General features: G+C 44.5%; 1 protein-coding gene across 2 annotated transcripts in view; it reads left to right on the plus strand.

Annotated features, from left to right (window-relative positions):
* Positions 1-17,301, plus strand: part of plxna2 (plexin A2) — a 305,307-nt gene that overhangs the window by 235,258 nt on the left and 52,748 nt on the right. For both annotated transcript variants that reach the window (XM_015967086.3, XM_070544789.1), the window contains exons 14-17: positions 154-271; positions 7,023-7,159; positions 8,467-8,634; positions 10,414-10,507. In XM_015967086.3, coding sequence (XP_015822572.3) covers positions 154-271; positions 7,023-7,159; positions 8,467-8,634; positions 10,414-10,507 — 517 coding nt within the window. The remainder of the gene's footprint in view (positions 1-153; positions 272-7,022; positions 7,160-8,466; positions 8,635-10,413; positions 10,508-17,301) is intronic.

Below are 17,301 nucleotides of genomic sequence, written 5' to 3' on the forward strand. Positions count from 1 at the left end.
GAGAAGTCTTTTGATTACTTTTCCAAAACTTCTTACTTCTAAGCAAACATGAACTTCTTGAGTTTTACAAAAAAAAACTATTAGCATTTAGATTTTTACAGCACAAAGTTGTCACCTTTCCATTTAATGTTCTTTTTTTTTTTTTTTTCACAGAATTGTGTGTGAGATGGCTGAAGCTCCAGCAGAGAGCAGGCCCGGACCGGTCCAGCTGTGCGTCGGTGAATGCAAACCGGAACTCAAGACTCGTTCCTCAGAGCTCTACTCCTTTGTGGTACGTCGTCTTTTATCAGCGTCAATCAGCATTCAGAAAACAAAGCAGCTAGGTGGAAAGACTACAGTACCAATGTGGGCAATTCAGTCAAAAGGAATGTCTACGGTCACACCGTTGTAGGCCTCGGGAAAATAAATAGTTACAGGGTATCCGCGGGTCCTTAAAAAGTCTTAAATTTCCTTTTCCAAATTTAAGGCCTTGAAAATCTTTAAAAATGACAAATAATCCTTATATACTGTTTCCAAAGGTCTTAAATTACCAAAGACCCAATAAACTAGATTATTTTATTTCTATGACATTTTCGTGAATTTCTGATTGGTGTTCAGCATTTTTTGTGTAGGATGTTGGCGTAAGCGGAACCGTACACATTCAGTTGGTTGTGAAAGGGGGCTATTTTTAGATGAGCACATTAGCTGGTTAAGCTAGTGGGAGTTTGCGCCATGGGGACGTGCAAGTTTAATGGTAACTGGATGGCTGATCCCACGTTTGCGACGTGGTTAGCACCGGTTCCAGGCAATAGCTGGAAATTATAGCTTAAATTTAATTTAAAAAATAGCTTAAATTTGGATCTCGATCGAAAGGAGTCAGTTGAGGTGATTTGGGCATCTGGTCAGGAGGCCTCCTGGACGCCTTCCTGGGGAGGTGTTTCGGGCATGGTCAGGAGGCCCCCGGGTCAACCCAGGACACGTTGGAGAGGTTACATCTCCAATCTGGTCCGGGAACGCCTTGGGGTCCTGCCGGAGGAGCTGGTGGAGAAGGCCGGGAGAGCACGGTCTGGTGCTCCCTAGTTGGTATGCTGCCCCCGTGACCCGGACCCAGATAAGCGGAGGAAGACGACAACGAGCTTAAATTTGGTCAAAGTGGCCTTAAAAAGGTCTTAAAAAGTCTTAAATTTGGCTCCCTTAAACCTGCAGATACCCTGAGTTATGAGTTGCTAGGACAACCGCCAGTCTAATTAGGCGGCTCTGTGTGTGTGTGTGTGTGTGTGTGTGTGTGTGTGTGTGTGTGTGTGTGTGTGTGTGTGTGTGTGTGTGTGTGTGTGTGTGTGTGTGTGTGTGTGTGTGTGTGTGTGTGTGTGGTAAAGTAACATTTGCTGCCTGACAGCTCCAGGGCTTTTAAAGAACTCTTTAGACATCTCTTGTTGTTAACGTTTCCTTCATATAAAACATGAAGTGTCCATAACTTGTTACGTTTTATAGAAACAGAACTAATAATTAAGTACTGAAGAGTCATTCCCTTAACCATCGGTGTCCAGTATTGGTCCTCGAGATGTTTGCCTGCTGCTAAACACCTGATTTAAACCAACGAGTCATTAACACGCTGGAGGACATCCTGAAGATGTATTTTTATCACTGAGTCGGGTGTGTTGGAGCAGCAAAACTACAGTATAGTGGCCTTCACTGGCCAAGTTGGTCAGATATTAAGACTGTTGCAGGATTTTCAAAACACGAGAGACCCCTCACGAGGCGGTAAGCCATCATGGAACGGACAGTTTTTGTCCTTTGTGCGTGGTGTTCCACCGAAGACGTCACACTAAGGCATCAGATAAGAAAAGCAAGCCATGGGTGAAGGTTCTTGTTGTTGTTTTTATTTATTTGTTAGCTTGTAGCTACACAGCGCTACCTGCTGTGAGGACTGCGTACGTCAACCACACAGGACAAATTTCTACTTCACAAATTGTGTCAAATGAATTAAAATATTTCTAAAACATCACCCCAAATCTAAGATGTGTGCGGTATGTCAAAGTGTCATTAAAAGACTAACAGATACTGATTTACAGTGGTGTGAAAAACTATTTGCCCCTTCCTGATTTCTTATTCTTTTGCATGTTTGTCACACAAAATGTTTCTGATCATCAAACACATTTAACCGTTAGTCAAAGATAACACAAGTAAACACGATGATGGTTTTTATTATTTAGGGAGAGAACTAAATCCAAACCTACATTACCCTGTGTGAAAAAGTAATTGCCCCCCTTGTTAAAAAATAACCCAACTGTGGTGTTTCACACCTGAGTTCAATTTCTGTAGCCACCCCCAAGCCTGATTACTGCCACACCTGTTTCAATCAAGAAATCACTTAAATTTGAGCTGCCTGACACAGAGAAGTAGACCAAAAGCACCTCAAAAGCTAGACATCATGCCAAGATCCAAAGAAATTCAATAACTAAAGAGAACAAAAGTCATTGAGATCAGTCTGGTAAAGGTTTTAAAGCCATTTCTAAAGCTTTGGGACTCCAGCGAACCACAGTGAGAGCCCTTATCCACAAATAGCAACAACATGGAACAGCGGTGAACCTTCCCAGGAGTGGGCGGCCGACCAAAATTACCCCAAGAGTGCAGAGACAACTCATCCGAGAGGTCACAAAAGACCCCAGGACAACTTCTAAAGAACTGCAGGCCTCACTTGCCTCAATTAAGGTCAAAGTTCACGACTCCACCATAAGAAAGAGACTGGGCAAAAATGGCCTGCATGGCAGATTTCCAAGAAGCAAACCACTGTTAAACAAAAAGAACATTAGGGCTTGTCTCAATTTTGTTATTAAACATCTCAATGATTGCCAAGACTTTGGGGAAAATACCTTGTGGACTGATGAGACAAAAGTAGGACTTTTTGGAAGGCAAATGTCCCGTTACATCTGGCGTAGACGTAACACAGCATTTCAGACAAAGAGCATCATACCAACAGTAAAATATGGTGGTGGTAGTGTGATGGTCTGGGGTTGTTTTGCTGCTTCAGGAACTGGAAGGCTTGATGTGATAAGTGGAACCATGAATTCTACTGTCTACCAAAACATCCTGAAGGAGAATGTCCGACCATCTGTTGGTCAACTAAAGCTGAAGCCATCTTGGGTGCTGCAGCAGGACAATGACCCAAAACACACCAGCAAATCCACCTCTGAATGGCTGAAGAACAACAAAATGAAGACTTTGGAGTGGCCCAGTCAAAGTCCTGACCTGAATCCAGTTGAGATGCTATGGCATGACCTTAAAAAGGCGGTTCATGCTAGAAAACCCTCAAATAAAGCTGAATTACAACAATTCTGCAAAGATGAGTGGGCCAAAATTCCTCCAGAGCGCTGTAAAAGACTCATAGCAAGTTATCGCAAACGCTTGATTGCAGTTATTGCTGCTAAGGGAGGCCCAACCAGTTATTAGGTTCAGGGGGCAATTACTTTATCACACAGGGCAATGTAGGTTTGGATTTAGTTCTCTCCCTAAATAATAAAAACCATCATTTCAAAACTGCACTTTGTGTTTACTTGTGTTATCTTTGATTAACGGTTAAATGTGTTTGATGATCAGAAACATTTTGTGTGACAAACATGCAAAATAATAAGAAATCAGGAAGGGAGCAAATAGTTTTTCACACCACTGTAAATCTATGTTAAATTTAATTCATGACTTGATTGTGAGGATAATAGTACCCTTAAACATTTTCATTTTTCTTCACACATTTTTAAACAACTCACCAGCTTGCTTAGGCTAAAAATTGACTAATGCATCAGTTTGCATTTTTGTTTTATGATTAAAATCTGCTCCGTAAACAGTTTTTTTTTTTTACTCTGACAATTCAGAGAAAAGTTGGGACATTTACCAAAATGTAACAAGTCTGACATTTTTTACAAAGCTTGAACTTGATGTCAGGAAGACACTAAACATACGCGATGCTTCTGCATCAATGGCGCTTTTCACCATGGGAACTTGGTGCACCCTCATGCCATCACAGACACGGGGTTTGATCCTTTTCTCTCACAGTGTGGATTTTCTTTCTCACCTCAGGTGCATAATCCCAAAGGAGACAAACGCGTGGAATCATGTGACCCCGGGAACATGTGTGTGTTATGTCTTTATGCCAGTCTCACATGAGCTCACAACCAGAGCATTTTGTTGTTGTTCTGGAGCTTTCTTCGTGTAGCATGGTTTCAGGCTATAGTTCCAACTGCAGATGTTGTTAAAAAAACAGATTTCCAAGTAAATTTGGCGGTTCTGATCAAAGTGGCGTGATGATTACTTGTGTGGTGCAAGCTGTAGACGTTAACACCTCAGTGGCCACAGTGTCACGTTGAGGGGAAGGTTAGGACCCAAAGTGCAGATACCCAGAAGACATGAGGCTGGAGATGATGTAAAGTAAATATGCTTTATTTTGCAGGACGAACAAAAATAAATCCACAGGTAGCGAGCCAAAAGTCCAAAAATCCAAAAATCCTGGTAACAAGACCAAAAGCTCACTGAGAGCACCAAAACCTGGAGACATAAGCTCACATACAGCACGAAACAACGCTGACAAACAATACAATGGACCGACAAGAACAACGGGACAAGGAGAGGCTTTATACACTGGGGCTGGAGTGATAGGAGACGAGGAGCAGGTGTGTGGAGAACTGGCGCAGGTGAAATCACTAATGAGGAGAGGAGCAGAGCAGGACACCAGACCTGACTGGGATGGACAAACAAACACACACACACACACACACACACATACACACACACACATACATATACTGACACACACATATACTGAGCTGGGGAACAAGAGGCTGGAGCTACAACTAGAGGGGCTGAGGATGACTGGATGACACAGGACCTGGGAGGAATGATTTTAAAGGGCTTCAACATAAGATACATAACAGAGATGCAGACAAAGGACACATGAGGGTGCTAAGAGAACACAAAAGGGAATCTAGCGGGATGGAGAAACATTAGGAGACACATGGGGAAAGACGCAGATGCAGACCATGACACACAGCTCCAGTTTGAATGGTAGTATAAAGATACTGTTGGTGTCTGGGGCTCCTTCAGTCAGTTTTCTTTTCTGTGCTGAAGTGCTATTGTTAAATCTGAAGCTGACAGCGAACACTCCAACAGCAATTCTACAGCTATTTACGCGCCACGATGACTAGATTGGTTTGATAAGGGCATCAAAAGGTTCTTTTCTAAACTAAGTTTAAAACGATGGTCCAGGACAAAATCTGGACAGTGCATCAGGACAGCAACTCGGGGGTTGTTTGTTAAGGTGGTTCGGACATCTTGTTAGGATGCCTCCTGGACTCCTCCCCAGGGGAGGAGTTTCAGACATGTCCTGCCGGCAGGAGGCCCCCAGGTCGACCCAGGACATGTTGGAGAAAGTACATCTCCGAACTGGCCCAGGAACTCCTTGAGGTCCTACCGGAGGAGCTGGTGAAGGTGACCGGGGACAGGACGGTCTGGAACTCCCTAGTTGGGATGCTGCCCCCGCGACCCGGACCCAGATAGGCGGAAGAAGACGAGACAAAACGTTTTGTTTTTTATCCAAATTCCAGTTCATCAAAATCATGGATTTGGTCCCAAAACACTCAGCCTGACATGACCCAAAGTTTTCGAATAGTATTGCTAATCATGAACAGCTACATACAGGTTGTAACATCTCAGATTTAAATAATGAGATAAACATTAAACCTGTGTATCTATCAGAGAGCACGGTATCTTAGAAACGTTATCAGACGACAGATTAAGCTGTGAACTGATGCAGAAGGACACAGATGGAGGTGATGGGGACATACGGCATCACTGCTACGTCAACCATAAAACTGTTGGTGATTGAGAACTGAAATCAGTCTGGCAGTTTTATGTTTTTTGCATTGGAAGTAAGACTTGTTTTTATTTTCTAACTGTTTGGATACTTTCTAGCAGATTTGGCTCAAACTAATCGGCTGTAATTAGTTTTTGCCCTACAGATTACATGTTTGTTAGATGTGTGACACCCTCAGCAGACACCAATTAATCTTCTCATTGATTATTTTTTTTAAGTGATTCCTGCATTTTAGGCGAATAGGATGTCTCTGGCTCATGAGAGGTAGATTTAGAAAAAAATAAAACATTAAAATCCACATAAACCTCATCTGCCCTCTGAGTCACACCGCCATCCTGCTCCACCATCACCAAACAGATTAGCTGCCTTTTCCTTTTCAGCTCTCACACCTTTGATTTTATTCTCCCGTAACAATTGACAGCATTCTTTAATTAGCTGTGAGTTTTCAGAGCAGCTGCTTTAATTCTGCGCCCTGGAAGTCGCACGTGCTGCAGCAGGTAACACATTCGAGCTTCGTCCGTGTGAAGCTCTCGCCTCTGCAGCCTGTTTTCTATAATCAGTGGTACAACTGCTGTTGTGTGATGAATTCCTCTAAGATTTCCTCACAGAGCGCAGATTTTCCGCTGCTTGCAGTTTCCATGTAATGCAGGTCACCTATAACACGACACATGGCACACAAAAGCTTCAGTGGTAAGGTGCAGACACGGGGTTGGCATTAAGGACAGCGTGTGCACGTTTGTAAAAAGTGATATTTATACGTTTCCTTGCTTCCACAGGTCCCATGTGACAGACCGTCTACGTTTATATTGCTCCATCTGTCTGTGTGATGGCAACTTAGCTGCCTGCTGCTGTAAACACTAGTTATTTTCAGAGTGCCTTTAAAAAGCTTCGCTCAAACACAACTCACCAATGCACAACACGCAGTGGCAGCATCTCCCAGGGATTGTAAGAGCTCCTGGTTTGATCCCACCAGCACCGCGCTCCGCTGCCGTCAGCCTGGCAACATGAAAATCCGTAATTTACTCAGGATCTGCGATAATGCATGAAGTAGTCACATGTGACCACGGGGATGTTTTCTTGTTTACTCTTGAGAGTGTGCATCTTTTAGTCTGTCTGCTGGCGTCCTCCTCCTTCCCTTTGAAAGGCTCTCACGTCTGACCTCTGACCTTCTGTTTCCCAGACTCCAACAGTCACGGGCCTGTCCCCCAGCAGAGGTCCGGAGTCTGGAGGCACTAAAGTCACCATAATGGGAGAAAACCTCGGTGCCGGCAGCAGTGTCAACGTTCAGTTTGGGAATCAGACGTGCGAGTTCTTCGGGTGAGGACTCCCGCTCCTCTTGATTTGTTTCATGTTTTGAGAGAAACTAGTGGAGAAATAAAAAGTGTAACAAAGCACTGCTGTCTAACAGTGTTTTTGTGAAGGCTTTACATTTATGAAACTGTATATATAAAACTGTTAATGTCCATAAATAAAATCCACAGGTTCCCACCAGGCAGCTGGTTATTATCATTAATAAAAAGGCAACTTTAAAATGGACAAAATGCTCCTTTAAAAAGCAGCTGAGACAAAAAGTAAAGCACACAGAGCCTCTTGTGTTTAATTCTGTTTTTCTTTATTTTAATTTTGCATCACCTGCTCAGCCCTAAATAATTCCCATACAGACACACCAGTGCAGGAAGACTTTTTGTGTTTATTTATATTTTTTAACACGGCGACATCGATCACTGTCAGAAGTATTAAAATACGAGCCGTGCACCAAATAGAAGAATAAAGCTCTGGTCCTGGATATCATGTGGATCGTTGGCGTTAAACAAGCGGCTTTATTTGATGGCTTCTCTTGTTCTTTTCCTCCTGCTGTAACCGAGAAGTCCCTCGGGGGAAGTCTTTCTTTGTTCCTCTGTTGGAAACTTGTGTAAATCTTAATAAGCTTTTGATGACCTACTGTGCCAAACCTTGTAATAAAACCTTCAAGGGGAAAAACATTTCTCCATCCGGCTCCATCCTTCTCATTATCCTTCCATCAGTGTGTTTATTCCTCCGCCCAAGCATCAGTGTTTATTTCTCCCTCTCACAGCTTGCCTCCATCTCTCTTCACCCACCGCAGCCCTCAGATATTCCCACATCCACCCCTCCCCTTTACGTCTCACTCCTGAAGGCACCTATTTTAAGCCCTGCAGCAGTAATCTGACTATGATGTCGCGAGGCTGAGGGAGTCGAGTAAGCCCTAGCAAGATATGGGGTTAATTGCTGCTTCGTGCTTCAGCACGTGGTGCAGGAGAGGCTGAGGAGAACAGGAGAAGTTCTGCCGAGCTCTCCTCTTCTAATGAATTAGGACAAATGCAGAGGGTTTGCAGGTAGATAATGGAGGAGCGTGTGTGTGTGTGTGCATGGGGTGCACCTGTGCTCATGCTGTAAGTCAGGTAATTACAGAACAGGGCTGGCAGAACAAATTGCATAATGTATTCTGTTGCTGTAGGTGGTGTCGTTTGCTTGTGTAAATTGAATAATTCTGCAGGTAATGCATCATTTAATGAGGCGTTATGAGTTTATCTTTTTTATCTAGACTTTGTGTTGATGTAGATTCAAACAACCTAACTAATCCCGCCGCCCTTCGGCTTCTGTAGGAGGACCATGAAGGAGATCCTGTGCTACTCCGCCCCATCGCTGTCCGGGGTCGGCCCTGTTCAAATCAGCGTCAGCGTGGATCACGCCCAAATCAGGGAGAGTCTGACCTTTGAGTACATCGAGGACCCGACTGTTCTGCGGATTGAACCCGACTGGAGCATCGCAAGGTGATCTGTAGTTATTTTCTCACTGAGACAAAGAATTTCCTCTCCGTCCAGATCTTTAGAGCCAGTCAGTTTGGGTCAGAAGCAGCCAGGAGTCAATACTGCACTTTCAATTACTCTTCAGTTTCCTTCCAATTAGTCTGGATCTGATAGAAAGCCGCAGCTCTCAGACGGGAGAGGACGAGGACAGAGACAGTGAACTGCTGACCTCTCATAGAAACACATACAGGAGGCACTACTGAGCTAATGGAAATGAGTCTTTATATCTATTTTTACTTTCTTTGAGAATTAAATAAATATAAACCAGTTTTATTGTGCTAATGGCTAGTACAAGGTCTGTCAGCAGTAACTCACTTCCTGTTGGGTGTGACGGTACACAGAATAAAAACCGTAAGCCCCTCACCCACCCGATATGCGGTTCTTAACCCACTGATGGTTGCATCGGGGGAAAACGAAGGAGACGCTCCCTCTGAGGCTCCGTCCTGCTGTTCTAAGACCCCAAAACTATTTTTTTTTCCCAAACTCAAATCTACAAGCTGATTACCGCCGGTGGAATCAGTTAAAATTCCTCTTTAATCATCCTCTACCCCAGAGGCCATTACCTTCCCGAAGAGACTAACAATGAGGTTCGATTTGATGCGTTGGTTTTCTCCTGATGGTGAACACAGTGAAGAGGTACATTCAGGTTAGAAAGTTTAGTTCAGAATTGTTTTCTTTTTGATTTTCTCAGCCTTGTTCTGTTGTAGGAATTCATCTTTAAAGAGCAAGTCACCCCCAAATAAACTTTTTTTTGCTGATAAACTAAATAAACGAGTGTCTTAAGCTTGGTTTATGCTTGACGCATTCACTTTCTGCGCGGTGATGTGGCTCGCGGATGGAACGCGCTTCACAACTCACAGCGTTTATGGTTCGTGCGGCTCGTCTCTGCGGTGAGCCAATATTCTCCCAAACTGTAGGGGGCAGCATGGAGCTCTACAGCATGCATCCAACACTACACCATAGTAGAAGTAGAAATGACTGTTTACAACATGGCATTTCAGCATTTTTAACAGCGTCCTCGTCTTTTCCGACAGTGCGAGCTATTTCTCTCCAAGAATTATTAACAACATGTTGATCACGGTGATCTTTGAGAGCTGAATCATACAAATGTCTGTATTTACGAACCTCTGCCATACTAGTTCTTGCCAATCCGCCATGTTTTTCCGCGTCCGTCCGTCCGCGTGGTTAGAAATTTTCCGAGGTGCGCGTTGCGGAAATTCTGGGCCGTGCGGAGGCGCGGTGGAGGGGCGTGGTTGTTAAAATGACGCAAAATGACGCAACTTTTCTGCGCGGAGCCGTGTGGACCTCGCGGACGCGTCAAGCATAAACCAACCTTAATCGTGCTGCAGACACGTGTCGTCAATAATTTGGCACTTCAGTGCATCTTAGTTAAAATTTAAATATTCCGCCTAAAACTGGCAGGGTTGTGCCGTCGTCAGGTAAAAACTCTGCACTGTATTTTAATTTAAATCTGCCACCGCTATTGGCTAAGAGGTATGCTATGATGTAAACTGGTACATTATGATGTCACAATGCTGTCGTGAGCCTGTGAGTGTGTGTGTATTTGTTAGCAGCTCCGCCTTCTCGGTCTGCCAGACAACAGCATTTTTTGCATTTTTCAAACATGAAGTGGGCGTGGAGTTAGACTCCGGTAGGGGTGACTTGCTCTTTAAACACTAAATTACACCAAACCTGATTGGTTACTTAGAAGTAATCTGCGCTGTCCTTGTTTGTATTATTCAGCGGTCACACTCCTCTGATGGTGACGGGGACAAATCTGGATGTGGTGCAGGAGCCCAGAATCCGGGTCAAGTACGCTGGCCGGGAGTCTGTTAACGTAAGAACCACGGAATGCTTTTAAATATGCAGCTACTGTGTCTGGATCAGAAAACACTGATGCTGGAACCTACACGTTGCATCTAAGTGGGATAACTTTGCACACGCTGAAACACTGAATGCTCTTTCACATTTTACGCCAGGTGATGTTGAACTTTAAGAAAACGTGCCATCTCTGAGCGGCCCCTCTAGCTCTCTGTGCCTTTGTGACTTCTACTTCAACTCAGCCTTCTTAAGCAGTGAGCGTGTGACTGATACTGCTGCCAGGGGGAGTGATCTACATGCAGTATTCATTGAAGACTTTTAATCCACCCATCCATCCATTTTCTACCATTTATCTGGGTCAGGGTCGTCAGGGCAGCCGTGTAAGTTCTCCTCCATCTCTGCAGCATGTACTCTGGGCCTCTTGTTGGCAGCTGTCTATAACACCTCATCTGGAAAGTGTCCAGGGGATTTTCTAACTACCTGCAAACGTTTGGATGCCATCTCTATTATTGGCCCTAGAGGAATAAATGAACTCCATCCAACACAGAAATAAAGTTTGAGACTAGCTCCAGTAAAGCAACACCAGTTGTTTAGCTGGATATAAGCTATTTCATGTGACAGCAACTAGACTTGTGTATCTACTTTTAAAATAACTTTTTCTGCAAAAATGGTTATAAAAACCACATTACCATGTTCATGTCATTGAATCACACGTATGCTTGAAAATATGTGTATGCTCTCACCGATCATCAATTTACAGCTGCCAGTTAATCAAACACTGGTTTGGACCTAAAAAAAATACAAAAATATTCCAACTACAAAATGACAAATGACCCGCACTTGTATAGCACCTCTCAGAGTAAGGACTCCAAAGCACTTTACACTACAGTGTAAATTTCTCCCTTCATCACCATCAGTGTTCATCCATTCACACACTGATGGCGATGAGCTACGATGTAGCCACAGCTGCCCTGGGGCGCACTGACAGAGGCGAGGCTGCCGAGCACAGGCGCCACCGGTCTCTCCGACCACCACCAGCAGGCAAGGTGGGTTAAGTGTCTTGCCCAAGGACACAACAGCAGAATTCTCTGTCCGGAGTCGGGATCGAACCTGCAACCTTCCGATTACTGGACAACCCGCTCAACCGGTTGAGCTACTGCCGGCCTGCCTCTCTCCGAGGTCCTGAAAGGGCGCTGGAGAGTGCGAGCAGGCCACTCCTGGCGCTGTCCCTGGTGCTGAATCCCTTGCAGCGGGGACAAAAGGCTCAGGCTGGGATGAGAGGACGGACCGAGGGGACGAGGGTCGTCACACTGTTAAGTTGCAAAGTGTCTTCATCATTTTTGAATTTGTGCAAAATTAGCCATTTAAAGCAGGGAAGCATCGGGTCCCATTGTTAAAGTCTCTGGTATGGTTGAACCCCAAACTCCCAATCCCAGGGCAGATGCTCTATCACTGGGTCACTGAGAAAGTTAAAGTTGCAATTTTGTTGCCATCCCCACCTCAAGACCTTCCCACATCTGCACATTCTGACTTGAAAAGGTCACTCAGATGTGATGAGGTGCTAGCCTGGCCTGCCAGACGTCCTTTGTTTACAGAGAAAAAGAGTCTGGTAACTCACAGGCAGAGAGGCACATGAGGGGAAATCTTACCTGTCAGGGAGGAATTTTTGTGTTAGACTGGGGGGCTGTTCGTCTGATACTGCTGATTTGCAGTGTGGAGTGCCTCAGGGATCCGTCCTGGCACCTATCCTCTTTTCCCTCTATCTGCTGCTGCTGGGTGACTTGTTTCGTCAGCACAATGTCATGTTTCACCTGTATGCGGATGACTGTCAAATCTATTTACCTGTATCAGGCAATAACTCAAGTTCTTTTAAACCACTCTTGGACTGCTTGGAGGAGGTCAAGTTATGGATGGCTCAAAATGTATTGTTCTTCAACCAGAATAAAACTGAGACTATCCTGTTGGGCCCGAAATACAAACATGGATGTGCCCAAGGGATTGACTCTCCTTTATTAGCACCTTTTGAGAAGGCTGTGGTCACCAACCTGGGGGTGAAGTTGGATGTAGAGTCAATGGAACAATGAGATCCTGCTATTTCCATCTCAGGAGAATAGCTAGGATCAAGCCGTTTCTTTCACGTAAACATCTGGAAACTATCATCTCTTCATTACCACCAGACTGGACTACTGTAACTCGCTTTATGCAGGCATCAAGCAGGCCTCCATAGCGAAACTGCAGAAGGTCCAAAATGTAGCAGCCAGGTTACTGACTGGTACCGGGAGATTGGAACACATAGCGCCCGTCTTGGCATCCTACACTGGCTTCCAGCCTCCTTTAGAATTTTGTTTAAAGTTCTGGTGTTTGTTTTTAAATGTTTAAATGAGTTGGCTCCACGTTATCTGGCGGACTTGATCCATCCTTATGTTCCCACAAGGAACCTTCGGTCAGCACAACAAGGACTGTTGGTCGTTCCTAAACACAGACTACAATCTCGAGGGGGTCGTTCTTTCTCGGTGCTGGGGCCGAGGCTCTGGAATGAGCTACCTGCATGTGTTAAAGAGGCCAGCACGCTCGGCAAGTTTAAGAGCCAGCTAAAAACACACTTTTATTCTTTAGCTTTTATTCAAGAAGAGCCTCGTTAACGGATGGCTTTGCACTTTTTGCTGCCCCACCTAGATTTTGTCTGCATGTTTTTGTTGGTTTTTAAATGGTTTTATATGTTTTTATTTTTTTAATGTTTATTTCTGCTGTGCAGCACTTTGTTTGGTCCTTTGGCCATGTGAAGGCGCTATATAAATAAAGTTTAGGAGTAGTAGTAGTAGGAGGGGCGGGACTAGGCAGCTCAAAAAATAACAATCAGAAAAAAGACAAAAATGCAGACTGTACCGCACGATGCTGTAGCTTTTTAGCTGTAATAAAAAAAGACATCTAGCAAACATCTTTTTCTTTTAGAAGAAAGGCTTTTAGCGCTTCTACTTGTTGTGGGTTTAAAGACATTCAAGTCATTTAGAACAGAGGAAAGAGCCACAGCAAACTCCGCCGCTGTCTTCGTTGTTTATGAGAAACTGAGCGTCGCTGTGTGTGACGTCCGCTACGCTGTATTTTTTTAGCTGTAGTCAAAAATGGCGTCTAGCGACAACGCAAACATCTTTATTTAGAAGGAAGGCTTTTAGAGCTTCTACTTGTTGTTTTAAAGACGTGTTCAAGTCATTTAGAACAGAGAAAAGAGCCGCAGAGAACTCCGCTTCAGTTGCCGTTTTCGACTAACTCGGCGTTATGATGTTACGTACAATACTCAGCGCTGATTGGCTCGGTTAGAATTCTCAGGGGGTGGGGTTATTTGAATAGGAGAGTCCCCAGACCCTTTCTCTGTGCAGAATGAAACAGAGGAGGAGTCTGGCAGGCCAGGCTAATGAGGTGCTAATGTTTTAACAATGCATCAGTTTTCCCAAACCTTTGAACATGATCACACTGAATAAACATGACAAGACCTGCTAAATTATTTTAAGGACATTCAGAACTCTCCCCCAAGTTATCATTTGGATGCCTTTACATAAATTTATTTTATCATTGCCCTCCAATAATCACACCGTAGAAACATACAGTGATCCCTCGTTTATCGCGGTAGATGCGTTCCAGACCTGGCCGCTATAGGTGAAAATCCGCGAAGTAGGGACACCATATTTACAGTACAGTACTATATTGAATTATCGTATGATCGCATTCTCTTTTTGTGGGTAAAACTCAAGAAAAAAAATTTTTTTACTTGGTTTTTTATTGTTTTATTACAAAAAGTGTATTTTATGATGAAATTGATGAAAAAAACAGGAATTTCTTGATATTTCGCATAGAAAAATACCGCGAATCGGTGAAAAATACCGCGAATCGGCGAATTTCCCTTGAATAAGGCTCCAAAGAAAAAATCCGCGAAGTCGTGAATCCGCGATAAACGAACCGCGAAGTAGCGAGGGATCACTGTACTGGCTTAAGAAACCAAACGTTCTAAAATGAAACTAAGGGACCCTGCCTCTTGTCCAGTGAGCTCTGAAGACGGGTACCAGCTCCCTGTAACCAAGAACGGTATGATCCAGGTGTAGAAACAAACAAAGGTAGATGTTTCTGCACAGTTGTTCTTATGTTTGTGGCCAGTAACATGTACGCTGACCATTCAGCACAAAAAACTGGTGCAAATATGAGATTGTCTCCAGAGAGTAGGTGTCAGGTGGTCAGTGGGAGAATGCTGTAGGTGTGGAGGCCTGCATGGGGACAAAGACACCCTTAATGGTTTCCATCAGATGATTAACTGCACTCTGAAGTCATTGGTCAGCATAAACAGGCCTTGTTTTTTCAAAGTCTGTGCTGCAAAAGCATGGGTTCTGGTTTAATTAAGAGGTTGAGATTTCCTTCTGTGGTCTGGAGTGAGGCTGATGGAAAATGCTGTTCTAGGTGGTTCTTGTTGTAGACAACACAACACAACCTCCTGGTGTTTAGGTGTTAGACCACTGTATAGTGAGTTTAACGCTGCAAATACGTTCAAAACTCACATCCACACACCACACTGACTCTTTAATAAAGCAAACTGCCTCTCATGCTTTATTTATAGAGTCTCGGAACAGCTTAGTGCATGTCCGTGCACACGCGAATACACAAAAACAGTTTAACACAACTATTAGGCCAACACGCCTCCTCCCACTCTGTGCTTCCAACACCCTACCCCTGACATTAGCAGTTTAAAATTGGTCTTAAGAGTCTGTCGTGCTCAGTAATTGTTTCTTTAATAAAAATCATAACTCTGCCCAGGGGGGGTTGAGCTACAGCTTTTCCTCATGCAAGAGTGCAGTTCCTCTATAAGACCTTTGTGAGTTCTGAAAATACACGAGTAGCTACAAGAAAAAAGCAGGTCTGTTCTGTTTTATGTTAAAAGAGGAGAAAGCAACACTTGATAAGTGTGAGGGAGACGGGCTCGGTGAAATGGGATTTGACTCGCGTGTGGGTGCCGAGCTGTCGGCTGCGTCAGCTTCAGACGCTTTGAAAAAGAGTTCCTGCATTCAGCCTTGCCTCATCTCATCAAACCTTCCACCTAGTACCTCCCAAAAAATCAAAAGGAAGAGAAAAGCCTGTGCCGCCATGTTTATTTCCTCCACAGCCACAGAGAAAGAGTTTCTATGAAATACTGAGGTTACTGTTAACCCAGTCCTCGTCCGCTTGCCTCACTCCCTTTTCCCTCTTTGTCACCGGTGGAGGGCAGAAAGTAATGCAGCCTATAGCAATAAAAGCTGCTGTCTGTCAGAGAGCCTTCAAATGCTCACCTGCCTTCCTCAAAATTGCTTTTCTTTCTCTTCCTCCCTCATGTCACCGACACAGAATCACAAAGGAGCCCGGAGAGGGAAAAAGCCTGTTTTCTCTGTGAAACGCTTCATGTCTGTCAGCAGATTCACAATTGAAACCTTCATCATGATCTTAATTAAAGACTTTAAAGCTTTTCTATTCCATCTATAGTGCACGTAGTCCTTCCCCCAGAAGGATTTCACCCACTACATTTTCCCTATTTTACATGTCTGGAGTCGGAACGTCGGGATCATGCAGGCTACAGCTGCTGCTAATTATAGAATTTTCACAGCGTGTGTGCCCATTGACCAATCAGGCTGTCTGATCAGCTGGGGTGGGGGTAATTAATTACCTCCAGGAGTATCATGAGGTACTCATGCACTGATCACGGCCTCCAGAGTGCACAGCGTCAGCAGATCTAAAGCTGTTTCTCTCTCTTCAGCGGAGTTTTGACATTAAAAGCTGACAAACATGCCGAGACAGAGAAAAAAGCATTTGAATAGTTGAAGGTGTGTCACCAAACTTCGGATATATGTAGATCATAGTTTGCCCCGACTTTCCCCAAACTCAGTTCAAGTTTATTTATAAAGCGCCAAATCACGACAAGAGTCGTCTCAGGGCACTTCACACAGTTCAGGTCATTAAGCCAATCAGAAAAAAGTTTCCTATAAGGAACCCAGCAGGTTGCATCGAGTCACTGACTAGTGTCAGTGACTTTACAGCAATCCTCACCCCGGCTTTCCACGGGAGCCGTCAGCAGCACGTCATAGCTGCTGATAGGAACCGCTGTGGTCAACAGAACCTTTTCCACTGGAGCCGTCAGCAGCGCGAGTCGGCCGTGTCTCAGGAGCAGCATGTCGCGGCCTTTACGCGCCGGTTCTATTTTCTACGCGTGACGCCTCTGAAACGGGTCAAGTTCGACATTTTTGGGAAGGAAAGACAGGAAATTGGACGCGGAAATGGAGAGAAGCTCCTGAGATTTTCAGAATAAAGAACGTACTGCCTTCCGGTTGCTTTACTTTTAAAAAAATTACTAACTGTGCGTCCCCGTGAGAAGTTATCACCTAGCTAGCAGTCTCCTTTGTTTTTCAGGTCCGTATTGGCGATTATAAAACGGACAGAACATAAAACACAAACCATGTTATAGTTTTCTCCTTCTTGTTGTGTTTACTGACGAAGTCACTCGTGTGACTTCGTGCTCGGTCGGTGACAGCTGCTCCCCTGCTGCTTCGCGTCTCGTGGGAAGGGCCAAGCAGCAGCTTATGCGAGCAAGACGTGCTGCTGCAGTAACGTGCTGCTGACGGCTCCCGTGGAAACCCGGGGTCATACTAAGCAAGCATATAGCGACAGTGGAGAGGAAAACTCCCTTTTTAACAGGAAGAAACCTCCAGAGAATCCTGGCTCGGTCTAAGCAGCCATCCAACTCCAGATCACTGTTCCTCTCTGGTCTGCAGATGAAATGATAATAATCCGCAAAAGCAG

The sequence above is a fragment of the Nothobranchius furzeri genome, chromosome 15 (assembly GCF_043380555.1).
Source record: "Nothobranchius furzeri strain GRZ-AD chromosome 15, NfurGRZ-RIMD1, whole genome shotgun sequence".
Lineage (NCBI taxonomy): Eukaryota > Metazoa > Chordata > Actinopteri > Cyprinodontiformes > Nothobranchiidae > Nothobranchius > Nothobranchius furzeri.